The sequence below is a fragment of the Papilio machaon genome, chromosome 16 (assembly GCF_912999745.1).
Source record: "Papilio machaon chromosome 16, ilPapMach1.1, whole genome shotgun sequence".
NCBI lineage: Eukaryota > Metazoa > Arthropoda > Insecta > Lepidoptera > Papilionidae > Papilio > Papilio machaon.
Genome location: NC_060001.1, coordinates 7,741,915 through 7,754,781, shown reverse-complemented (window position 1 = coordinate 7,754,781; position 12,867 = coordinate 7,741,915). Strand labels below are relative to the sequence as shown.

The 12,867-nt window shown below is 33.9% G+C and overlaps 2 protein-coding genes across 2 annotated transcripts; both read left to right on the top strand.

Moving 5' to 3' along the window:
• Positions 1-45: 45 nt before the first annotated feature.
• Positions 46-697, top strand: LOC123721817. The gene is made up of 2 exons (XM_045681698.1): positions 46-336; positions 468-697. Exons 1-2 carry the CDS (start codon positions 172-174, stop codon positions 621-623), a joined length of 321 nt encoding a protein of 106 aa, XP_045537654.1. The 5' UTR covers positions 46-171; the 3' UTR covers positions 624-697.
• A 2,049-nt stretch (positions 698-2,746) lies between these two features.
• On the top strand, positions 2,747-5,195 carry LOC106718866. The gene is made up of 3 exons (XM_014513067.2): positions 2,747-3,591; positions 3,903-4,133; positions 5,006-5,195. The coding sequence occupies exons 1-3, from the start codon at positions 2,845-2,847 to the stop codon at positions 5,183-5,185; spliced, it is 1,158 nt and encodes a 385-aa protein (XP_014368553.2). The 5' UTR covers positions 2,747-2,844; the 3' UTR covers positions 5,186-5,195.
• The last annotated feature ends 7,672 nt before the right edge of the window (positions 5,196-12,867 follow it).

Below are 12,867 nucleotides of genomic sequence, written 5' to 3'. Positions count from 1 at the left end.
ACAATTACAGTACAAAGATCATGTGACTTTTTTGATGTCGACAGGGGGGCTCTAGTGAGCTAATTTAGGTTGACTTATGCCCACCGATTCAGAATTCAGATAGACTTGTCGGTCTTTAGTTCTGTCAGGAAATATATTTAAAATTGATGGGGGAGGGGCGTCAATGAGTTAATGCCTATATTTTTTATTTCAGAAAGTTTTAGCAAGTTATTTGAATGGCGGGGCTGGCTGGTGCCGAGCCGGCTGTCGTACAGTATGTACCTGCTTCACATGAACCTGGTGCACGCCGCGCTCGGCCTGCGCACACAGCTCGCCACAATCTCGCCCTTCTACTTGGTGCGTCATGCAAACACATTGCAATAAAAAAATCAAAAAACCCGAATAACTGTCGCTATGACAGAAGACTCCGATTAGAAATTTGATTTTAACGAGATGTTTTGTGTAACAACACTAGCCATGTTTTTCAGCTGGTGACATACTTCGGTATCTTGATGATGTCTTTTCTGATTGCTCTGCCGTTCTACCTGGTGGTGGAAGGTCCACTGGCCGGGCTGCTGCTGTCGTTGCTAGGCAACAGGCAGAAGACACACCCGCAACATAACAACGAGAAGAAGTTGACTTAGGATATAATGTGATAACACTAAAATTAGATTTGTTTAATGGCGTACTTAATTAGTCTTTCTACTGCACTTGTTGCGGTACTCAGAGGAGTACCGCAACAAGTGCAGTAGAAAGACTAGCAGTAGGAGTAGGAGTTAGTACGAGTAATTTACATTTAGAGTCTTAACAAAATGATTAATGATTCTAAGTGTAGCATTTTGTGATAAATTTGAATTGTAATAAATATACGTTTATATGTGTTATGTATAATTGTATATTTTGAAAAACAAAATGAATATTTTCATGTAAAACTAAAATAATTTTTAATAAACAAAATAAATTATACAAACTAAAATACAGCTATTTTTTTTTAACTTCTAAATCATTCAGAGATTGGTAAATGAGACACCAACAAAATCTGTTGCACGAATGTGCTTCTCCTGGTGTCATCACGACCACACACAAGACATGCCTCAAATGGAAGTCATTCCGCGTATAATCTGATGAGTGTGGCGTGCCAGAGACCTAACTACTCTTTTTATTATGAGAAAAGAATGGAAGGGGAAGTGGATTGGCGGAGGAGGTGACGCACAGGAAGGAGACATATTCTCTTTTTGTGGGTTCACTCGTCCATCGATTAAAGAGTCTGGGCAGCTGTCGCTTTCCTATCTCGGTTAATTCAGGTGGCCGCTTACTCGTTTTTCACTTTATATTATTACAAAAATATATATTGTGGCGTATAAGAGCGTCGGTGGCTCAGGGGTTAAGCACTTGACTTGCAATCTGCAGGTCCTGGGTTCGAATCCCGCCATGTACCAATGTGTTTTTCGATTTTCGATTTACATATGTACATTTATCCGACGTTCTTACGGTGAAGAAAAACATCGTGATGCAACCTGCACATATCTGAGAAGAAATTCAATGATATGTGTGAAGTCAACCAACCCGCACTTGGCCAGTGTGGTTGACTATGGCCTAGTCACCCCTAACTTGGAGTAGGCTCCGAGCCCCTCGGTGGGGACGTATAGTGAGCTGATGATGATGATATATTGTGGCGTAGAAAAGCACTCGCTCTATCCTAGAAAATCTAACATTTAGAAATTTGTATAAAATTCACCTTTTTTATCTTAGGTAAAGTTTGCGAAGATGGTGCGAGGCGGGCACTAGCCGGTAACATCCGCAAGTGTAATTAATTCACTTTAACAAAGTTTTATCTGAGATCCTCCGCTCTGAGTTCCGGAATTAATCTGCGAGTGTTGCACAACTGAAACACAATTATCTTGTTGCAAACTTCCAATGTATTGTTAAGTAGGAATGCTGAGAAAATACTTATAAAACAGTAATTAGGTCTCTATGTTAGTGTTCAGGTTTCCATTGTTGACATACTTGTATAAAATATTATTATCACTCGACACGTACCTTTTGAATAAATACAACAATATGTAAATACAAGAGTCACGTCAGTTTAGTTACATGGTCACCGCAAATAGGCAACTAAAATTTGCTGCAATATCTACCTTAAGTAATTGTATTTTTAAGTGTTATTTAAGATAATATAAATGTTATTTTTGCGTTGTAATATTACGTTGTTACATTAAATTATCTGATCTAAATTTAGCTCCTCAAATTATTTGATAACGAAACATGAATGTCATCAAATTATGTTGATATTTTTTTTCTACTTTATTGATAAAAAATGGTTTTTAATAAAAATATGACGGATATATACGAATTTATTAGTAGTGTAGAACCATTAATAGAATAAAAAACTAAAAATGTAGTTAGCGATAATAATTGTTTAGAGGTATTAATAATGTTTAACGTATTATGGAGTTAGTATTACTTCTTACTTATTATAAATGCAAATGTTTAGATGGATGGATGGATAAATTTTTGTTTGAAGGTATCTTCGGAACGGCTCAACGGATCTTGATGAAATTTGGCACAGATATAGAACATAGTCTGGAAGAACACATAGGCATAAGCTTTTTTATTAGACGTTGTATATAGCAACATATTACGCAAGATTAATTAAGCTTGTAGATGGCTTTAGATAACAGTTATAAACATCATAACGACGGCGCAGTACCTACGAGCAATCCAAGATAAGTGATTACAGTAATTTTGCTATGCTTCGTATCAACTATAAATAATCGCAGTCGACGTGGAACTATTTCACATCGAGTGTATAAAACATTCAATTTAGTTGTGTTTAGAAAAATATTGTTGAGTTAAATAAGTGATATGGCGGAGGAATGTGAAAGACGTCTTCGGACGACAATAGACGATATCTCTAAGGAGCTTGGATATGACAATCATGAAGTAAGCGTTCGTGAGTTCCACTCAGGCGGTGCTAACTACTCTTCACGTTTGTATCACATAACACTATCGGCACCAAAACATGAAGACCTGAAACTCTTCGCGAAGGTCGCGGCCACAGCAGAAGAAGTGAGAAAGATGTTTCCAATCGAACTCTTTGACACAGAAATCTACATGTACACCAATGTACTTAAACGATACAGAGAATTGGAGAACGAGAACGGGATTGAAAAACAGTACCAGCTAACTACGAGCAAGTTTTATGGATTTAGTAAAGAGTATCTGTACGAGACATTGGTGATGGAGGACATGGTGGCTAAAGGCTTTAAGACGTATGATAGATTCAAGAGCATTGATTGGCAGCATGCTTCTCAGGCAGTGTTTGAACTGGCAAAGTTCCACTCGCTTTCGATGGCTGTAAGAGATAAAAACCCTGAGGAATTTGATAATTTAACAAGAAATTTTAGCGTATTATTTGACGACGATCAATTTAGAAATTTCTTTAATACCGCTTACAAAGCATCTATTCCGGCTGTTAAAGAGGAGCATCGGCAGCGGCTGGCCGACTTTATTGAAAAGCAAGACTTCGACTTGTATAATAGACCCATACGATACCCTGTACTGACGCACGGAGATTACAGGCCTAGTAATTTGATGTATAAAGTATACGAGGTGAGAATCTTCTCGTTTTCATAAAGTTGTCAATTTAGTACCAGCGTATCAAATTTAAATAAATATAACTTCTTTCAGTTAAGTAGAAGCATAGTCAAAGATTAATGTATTCTTTAGTAAAAGTTGTCTTTTACTTTTAAATACGGCTTGGAAAATTATTGATGATAAATTTCTTGCTATTGAAGTTACTGTAGTGTTGCAGATTTCTATGAGCTTCAATAATCACTACGGTGTCTTGTTCTCATAAAAAAAGTTTTTTTTACATGATTTATATTTGATGATATTTCTGTACATTTTTTTATTTATCACAGGATGGCAAGTTAGATATCGTGCCGTTAGACTATCAAGGATGTCAGGTTTCCAGTCCGTTAAGGGACTTAATGTATTTCATATTTTCCGGATCCGATGGAGCTTTCCGCGCCCGTTACTATCGTCAACTGCTCGACTTCTATTATACTGAATTAAGTAAAGCATTGCGAAGGTTACACGTGGACCCTGAAAAAATATATTCTAGAGAAGATTTTGAGTACGAATTAGAATTGGTAAGGAAAACATAATTTTATAAACGTCATTATAAAAACAAAAAAATGGAACCCATCTGCAAGTACTTCCTTTCGATTAAAATATTTTTTATCAAAATCGGACCACCAGGGGCGGAGTTTCGCGGTAACACACATAAAAAAAAACAGTCGAATTGATAACCTCCTTCTTTTTGAAGTCGGCTAAAAAAAGAAGTAAGAAGGGAGTTAATCCAGATATGATTAGGAGAGAGACTGAGAGATGTATGGAAGTGGAAGAGTAGCATGATGACCCTTTACTTTTCATCAACACCCTCAACCTTTTATTAGTTGAGTTGGTATTGGTGTTAACCTTTTTTTAGGATATATTTTTAGTACTTATCGAACACTAGATGCTGCTGAGTGGAATTATTAAGGTATTTATATTAATTAAATAATGTAAAACTATGAATAAATAGACTCCCGTACTGGCCACAAAGACGAACAATAACCAGTGAATTAGGCGGGAACAATAGTGTAAAACGAGAAGTAGACAATGTAATAACGATTTATTTATGACTAACTGTCGACTCTGTTCGCGACGAATTAAAAAACACTTAATTTGAAGCCGATGTGTTCTTCCAGATTATGTTCTACATTCAAGCCAAATTTCATCGAAATCCATGCAAGCAGCCGTTTTGGAGATACCTTCTAACAAACATCCATCCATCTAAACATTCGCATTTATAATATTAGTATGATTATGTAGTTTTGTTATACAATAAAACAATGAAATAAAGTAAGATTTTATCAATGGTACTAGTTTACATTTATACATCTGTAGTTGTGACATCTCAGATAATATTCAATATAATGTTGAATTTATTCACTAACGTAAACAAAATTATTATTTGCAGATGCAACCGTACGGCCTGATCATGGGTGTAATGCTGCTTCCTGTTGTAACAGTGCACGAGGAAAACGCTCCCGATATGACATCAAGCAATTTTGATGACTTTGCGGTTACGCCTAACGAAATTTGTGCGCAGAGATTGAACGAAGTCGTTGAGGATTTCATTGAATTGGGAGTATTATAATTTGTTAAAATTAAAGTGTTTTATTTCTATGAGAACCTTATACAATAGTTAAGACATAACGACAAGAATCTTTTAGATTTGTCCCACTTACAAAGAGGTGTATTTTTTTCTCGTGTATGTAAGTTTATTTTTATGTATGTGGGTTTGTATGTATGTATGTAGATTCCATTGAGATGGATTAGACTTTACACGACTGTATCGATTTTGACGAGTAAGGTGTCATAGGAATCGTCTTCTTCACAGTAGTGTCATAGAGTATATTACATCGGCACAAAATACATATATTCGTAGTTAGTGGACGTGAGAGATGAAATTCTAAAAAATAACGATTTGAAAAGTGAAAAGTGAGTGAAAAGAACGATTTTAAATCTTATTCACCATTATTCATCAATTGCTAAATCTTTTTTTGTTATTATCGAGTATATATATAAAGCAGTCGTAACTGCAATCGCGGCGGCTAAAGAAGAACATCGCGAAAGACTTTCGGATTTCTTGTCAAAGTAACTAGTCTGGCCATAAATACTGTTACATAAAAACATTTCTTTTTTTCAACTTTTTAATTATTTTTAAATTTGAACACGTATATTATTTTAAAAACTTAATTCTTTTTTGCGCCATTTCACATATTTTTTTGTGTTCATTATCAAATTACAATATGGAATGGGGTATTAAAGAAAATAGGATTGCAGTGATCGCCTTGCACAGAGTGGGTATGGAGCCGTCGTTCATATTCTAGACACTTCAAAAGCTTGGTATCAGCCGTAAGTTCGTATATTGTACTATTAACAGATACAGCATCACTTCGTCTGTCGAAGACCAGAAAAGATCGGGGCGGTCGCGTGTTGTTAGAACTACAAAGGCTGTTAATGCTGTTAAAGCCAAAATTCGTCTAAACTAAAAAGGAAGCAAAAAATCTTATCGCGAGAAATGAAGATTCCCGCTAGAACTCGGTCGCGTATTATAAAACAAGACCTGAAGCTCGGTGCTTATCGACGATATACAGGATATTCCCTAAATCAATCTTTACATTTAAAGAGAGTGGATCGATCAAAACGCCTTCTGTCGCGATACGCAGGAGAAAGGCACAGAAATATCCTCTTTACCGATGAAAAAATTTTCACGATTGATGAACACTACATTAAGCAAAATGATAATGTGTACGCTCACAGTTCTAAAGAAGCTGCTCAAGTTGTCGGAAAGGTAAAACGTGGTCATCATCCCGCATCAGTGATGGTTTGGCGGGGCGTGTCTTATCAAGGAGTCACAAAACTACATTTTTGTGGAAAAGGAGTGAAAACTTCAACGAAAGTATATCAAGATACAGTCTTGGATCATGCAGTGAAACCTCTCAGCAATACAATTATTAAAAATATACCGTGGACTTTCCAGCAGGACTCTGCACCTGGTCACAAGGCACGAACTACCCAAGGCTGGCTTGAAACCAACGTTCCGAACTTTATAAGAGTTGAAGACTGGCCCTCATCTAGCCCAGACCTCAACACTTTAGACTTCAAATTATGGTCAGTTTTAGAGGACATGGCCTGCTGCTCTAAACGACACGGCAGCATTGAGTCTCTTAAAAAATCTTTGGAGCAAGCAGTGGCAAAATTTCTCTTGGATACAGTGCGTAAATCCATAGATTCGTGGCCAAACAGATTAAAGGCCTGTATAAAAACTAAAGATGGCCATTTCGAATAGAATATTTTTTTATTTTTGCTGAGACCTTAATAAATATGTAGGTATACATTTTATTAATATTACATTACTTCAAAAAATGCATTTTCATTTGTAACAGAACTTATGGCTGGACTAAGTATATAGATAATGAAAGTACGCAAAATTTTATAAACCTTTGCGTGTAACAGTGTTCGCACACGGGGATTGTAGGCCAAGTAACGTAATGTACAGGGTTCTTGAGGTATCTTCAATTACTAATATTATAAATGCGAATGTTTAGATGGATGGATGTTTGTTTGAAGGTATCTCTGAAATGGCTCAACGGATCTTGATGAAATTATGGCACAGATGTAGAACATAGTCTGAAAGAACACATAGGCTACTTTTTATCTTTTTTTTAATTACGCGCGGATGGAGTCGCGGGATACAACAAGTAATTATATAAAAACTAATTATATAAAAACTAAATATGTATTGTTTTATTATTTGCAATGATAATTTGATTGTTTTTTATATAACAATGTTGACTAATACATATTATCTGCTTATCTAATAATGTTTCCTATCAAACATTGTTATTTTGTATTGTTATCGTTGTTATTGTTATCGTTTTGTATTATAATGACTGTTATATTATTTTAAAACAACGATGACTAGATAAATCGGAAAATTGCTGACACGAGAGTATCCTATTTGTCTTTAATAATTAATACTCATTTGCAATTGTTTCTAACTGATGTTTTCTTGGTTCTTGGTTCTTGGAAACAATCTCATTGCAAAATGGTGATTATGAGGTAGCTGTTGTAGACTTCCAAACGCTCCAGACGGGAAACCCTATCACAGATTTGCTGTACTTCATTTTTAACGGCTCGGATGCGGAGTTCCGACAGCGGCATTACCATCAGTTACTTGAGTACTATTACACTGAACTGTCTGATGCTTTGCGAAGATATGGTTTACAACCAAATAATATCTACTCGAAGGCAGATTTTGAACATGATTTAAAAGAGGTACTTTATAACAACTTTTAAAACAATAGAATTTTTTTGTCCCGTCATAGCTAGAGGTTTATTATACGTTACTTTCAACATTGTGTTATGTTGCTATGAGCGATAATAAAGTATTTGCCAAATTTTCGGAAAGGTCAGATAGATATAAATTTCCCCAGTAAAATTCTGGCTAGTTTAATAGATAAAGGACTTTACGACTTACTCTCTAATGCATATGCACTTTGGTGTGGTAATGTGAATACACTTTTTAAAGATATAAGAGATCTACCAGTGGAAATATTTCCATTTTTTAAAACATTATTATTATGTTTCTTAGGTTTTACCCTACGGCCTACTTATTATCACGACTCTGCCTACTGTTACTATTGATGCTGAGAATATCCCGAAAGTTGAAGATGATTTAGGTTATTTAAATGCAAAGACAAGTACCCTGTTCGCTGAGAGATTAAACGATATCGTTAGCGATTATATCAAAATGGGAATTTTATAAGTTAATCCTATTGTCTTTATACGGAAAGACCCATTCTCCATTTATAACTTTATATACCGTTAGAAAAATGGTAACATTTGGCTACAAAGTTTCCAACGGTTTGATTACTTTTTATATGCTTATGTTACTTAATTAGACTATGTTCTATAAAAATAAATGTATTTAAAATACGTTTTTTTTGTCTTCCGTTGTTATGTTATCTATTAATGAACTATTGAACTTTCAAAGGTACAGTTAAATTACATTTTTTCAAAGTGTTTTTTATCTGAAAATGCAATTTTGATGTGAAACATCTATAGGATCACTTGTAAACCGAATTCTTGGCGTGGCGACGCTTGCCGTGGCGACGGGTCGCCACGTTATACTAAGGTATACATATGTATATTTTATGTGTAGTAGAGTGTACGGTGTGGCGACGGGTCGCCACGCTATACTGAGGTATAGTATAGAGGTATAGAGGTTTTTTACTCCGTATATTTAGAGGTTATTGAATCAATACTAATATTCTGTTAGAAATAATTATGTTACAAGAGACAGTATTAACTTCAAATAAAGATATCCGATATTTGTTAGTTCATTAAGAAAAGTTAGTCTTTTGGCGCGCCTCCCCTCCCCTCTCCTTGCACGAAACTTTGTTGATTAACGATTCTACGCTATTGTGGTAATGACAATTTAATGAATATTCCTTTGATTGTGTCCAAATTATTCGTTATTGTTTAAAATAATAGCTTTAATTACATTCATATAATGAGCCATATTGTCCTTGACCTTAGTCCACTGGATTGGTTTAGAAAAAAAAAGTGGTTGCAATAAGCACTTTAAAGAGGTTCTATATATTTTTTTAAACAACGAAGTTTATAACAAATTAAACAAAGGGCGCATAACTATATCTTTGCTTATACTTTTGTACTCAAAGGATGACAAGGAACTTATTTTCTTTACGTTATAATATTCTGTTTTAAGAATAATTGTGACCACTACACCGCCATTTAGAAGTTATTCCCTTCGTCAGATAGATGGCGTTGTATACGAACGACAAGTAATTTTAGGCGAAAGCTCTAGCGATATATCCGGTTTTATAGGTTAATCGCAGGATCGTATTTCCCGATCTGTTTGACTTTGTGCCGGTGGTTTTTCAATATCCGGTCAAATAAACACGAAAGTAAATATTCTATGTGTTTTAATAACGTAACAGTATTTAAAGTAAGGTTAAAAAAACTATTTCAAACAAAATGCGCTCAAAAGTAACTTAAAAAAAAAACAATTTCAAACAAAATGCACTCAAAAGTAACGTAAAAAAACAATTTCAAACAAAATTCACTCAAAAGTAACATAAAAAAACAATTTCAAACAAAATGCATTCAAAAGTACCATAAAAAACAATCTCAAACAAAATACACTAAAGAGAAACAAAATAATGTCATGAAAACTTCTTTCTTTCTTTCTTCTCTCTTTCAAAAACCCTCTAAACTCTAAAGAAAGTTCTCTTCTTTCTTGTAACATGTCTATATTGTATAATTATTGTTATTTCGCAGTCGGTGTCGGCCGAAGTAAATAGGTGACATTTTATATTTGAGATGTATTAGACATACTTACGTTTATGTCCCTACTTAGGCCGAAACCGACTCCAAAATAACAATAATTATACAATATAGACATGTTACAAGAAAGAAGAGAACTTTCTTTAGAGTTTAGAGGGTTTTTGAAAGAGAGAAGAAAGAAAGAAAGAAGTTTTCATGACATTATTTTGTTTCTCTTTAGTGTATTTTGTTTGAGATTGTTTTTTATGGTACTTTTGAATGCATTTTGTTTGAAATTGTTTTTTTATGTTACTTTTGAGTGAATTTTGTTTGAAATTGTTTTTTTACGTTACTTTTGAGTGCATTTTGTTTGAAATTGTTTTTTTTTTTAAGTTACTTTTGAGCGCATTTTGTTTGAAATAGTTTTTTTTGTTTTGAAGTCGGCTATTTTTTTTTCTTAAAATGTTTGTTTTATTTCTCAATTTTTAGTGAATTTGAAGTTTAATTACAAATTTCCTTAATACGTATAAGGACATAAATAAGACAAATAAAGAAAAGGACTTTCCTATTTAATATGTGTGTACTTCAATTCAAAAACTAATTTAGAATACACCAGATAACCACTTATCCTTTAAACAATGAAATAATTATCAAAATCGGTATACAAATTGAAAATTAACAAACTAATACATCGTAGCGTGCCTTTAATTTTGTCCAGCCGCGCGCCGCAGTAGCATTTTTCGAATGCGCGTAGTTTTTAATAATTTAATATCTTCCAAACTATTGATCAGAATTACATAGTTTAAAGGCTAATGTAATTTGCATTTAATACTCTAGCCATCAAACATATTTATTTGGATAAGGATTCATATCGAATATAATATAATAGCGCCTTAAGCTTACGACGCTGTTTTTCGTGTGCAATTTAATCGAAGTTTGTTCATAATAACATGGTTTTTGTGAGACATTCATAGATGATAGATATATGCCACCTGAGACTTTTATTTAGCAAATTTAAGGATCTATAATTACTCGATACATCATTTTAATGTAGGTCATATAGTTTGACCTACGTAAGCCCAGAAAGCAAATTTGTGCTATTCATTGTAACGCGATGTAGCATTTTTCGTTTCCGCGTAATTTTATTCTTACGATATCTCCTAAACTATTAGACAGAATGATATAGTTTCAATTGCAAATATAATCTACATTTAATTCTCTTGATAATGAACATATTTATTTACATAAGGGTTAATACTGAACTTGAATAATAGCGTCGGAAATAGGGCATGAATTTAATTAATGTTTCTAAAGAAAAAAATGGTTATTGTGAGAAAACTATAAAAGATAGATATATGCTATCGCGGACTTTTATTTAGCACATTTAAAGAGCTACAATTCGCCATACATCATTTTTATGTAGGTCCTATAGTTTAGCCTACGTAAGCGCTGAAAGCAAAAATGTCCCTAATTTCCGCAACAAATTTTGAAGCTATATTCAAAATCTACTAGTCTTCTAGTTATTAAAAAAAAAAAACAAAAAAATGGGACCCACCTGCAAGCACTTCCTTTCGATTAAAATAATTTTTATCAAAATCGGACCAGCAGGGGCCGAGTTTCGCGGTAACACACATAAAAAAAAAAAAAAAAAAATACAGTCGAATTGATAACCTCCTTCTTTTTGAAGTCGGCTAAAAAGTAAAATAAATCTAAACCACAAATATGTTTGTGTAAGCCTATGTCATGTTGGAACATAAATAAATCTAGAACATAACATTATAACTCACTATACCTACAGTATACACAGAAAATTATATAGCAATAAATATAATTTAAGTAGAGATATAGAACGAGAAAGCGGCCAAGTGCGAATGAAACTCGCGCAACGAGTGTTCCGTACAAACCTGTAGGTACTTATATAAGTTATAGAAAAAATTACGGTTTTCTCAATTGTTCCGTTGCTTCGAACCAAATTTCAAGATTCTGAGTTCATCTGAAGAATACTGTCGGGTAATGATTCCCTTGCGAGTATTGAAAATTTGCTGAAATTTGCTGCATAAACAGCCGTATCTTTTGATTACGTTAGCTAAGAAGTTTCATTTTTTCACAGCTTTAAGGGACAGTAGACTTGATACACGCGTTTCTGAGAAAAAGGGTCTTGACCATCAGGCAGATAGACGAACAACAAAGTAATCATATAAGGGTTCCGTTTTTTTAATTTCGAGGTACGGAACTTTAAAAAGTAAAAAAAATGTCGAGAAATAGTGTCCGGAAGTACAAATTACATGTTTAACACTTTAGTATTCCGTCGTTTTTAATTTAGTCAGTACAAGTGCAATACCAACATACATTTTCTACGACGAAGATTTTAACAATTTTATAGTTAAAATAACAGTTATTTCACATGGAAGCTCCACAAAATGCCTTTAGAACGGGTTTTCTCGATACCGGAAGCACGTCGCCGTAAAAAAACCTATAAACCGGAAACGTCGGTGAAACTGCAATACCGAAAAGCAATTTGTCGCGCGAATAAACGCATTCGAAAGAACAACTCGAACGAGTGCCGCAGATATTGAAACCAAAGTAAATATATGTGAATATTTCTTTTTTAAAATTTACTTTCGTGGTACCTGGTTCCTAAGTTAAAACTTATTCATCAACGGGTAACTTTAAACTTAGTATATATAAAATGATAGTATAACAATAATGGTTTAAAATTTGGTGTTAATTTTTTGTTAACATTTGACGTTTTCATAATTGATGATGTGTAGAGAATTAACGTAGTTTCTTGAAAACGCGAACTCTTTAAAATTGTTCCACAATATTTTTTAGTATACGCAACGATTGTAATGTCGTTACTCAAATTGGATTCATGTAATTCGTCCGTTTTCTCTGACTCCTCTTATTTCATGTCTACGTATCAAGTTTTATGTTTCTCAAGCTTTTAATAACTTTTTTTATAAGATAATTTTCTTCATAATAATT

What these genes read in the sequence shown, in the direction of transcription:
- LOC123721817 (XM_045681698.1), top strand. Translation starts at nt 172, where the DNA reads ATGCCTATATTTTTTATTTCAGAAAGTTTTAGCAAGTTATTTGAATGG. An exon ending in CAATCTCGCCCTTCTACTTG is followed by an intron (nt 337 to 467) that starts GTGCGTCATGCA and finishes CATGTTTTTCAG; the next exon opens with CTGGTGACATACTTCGGTAT.
- LOC106718866 (XM_014513067.2), top strand. Translation starts at nt 2,845, where the DNA reads ATGGCGGAGGAATGTGAAAGACGTCTTCGGACGACAATAGACGATATC. An exon ending in TGATGTATAAAGTATACGAG is followed by an intron (nt 3,592 to 3,902) that starts GTGAGAATCTTC and finishes TATTTATCACAG; the next exon opens with GATGGCAAGTTAGATATCGT. An exon ending in TTGAGTACGAATTAGAATTG is followed by an intron (nt 4,134 to 5,005) that starts GTAAGGAAAACA and finishes TATTATTTGCAG; the next exon opens with ATGCAACCGTACGGCCTGAT.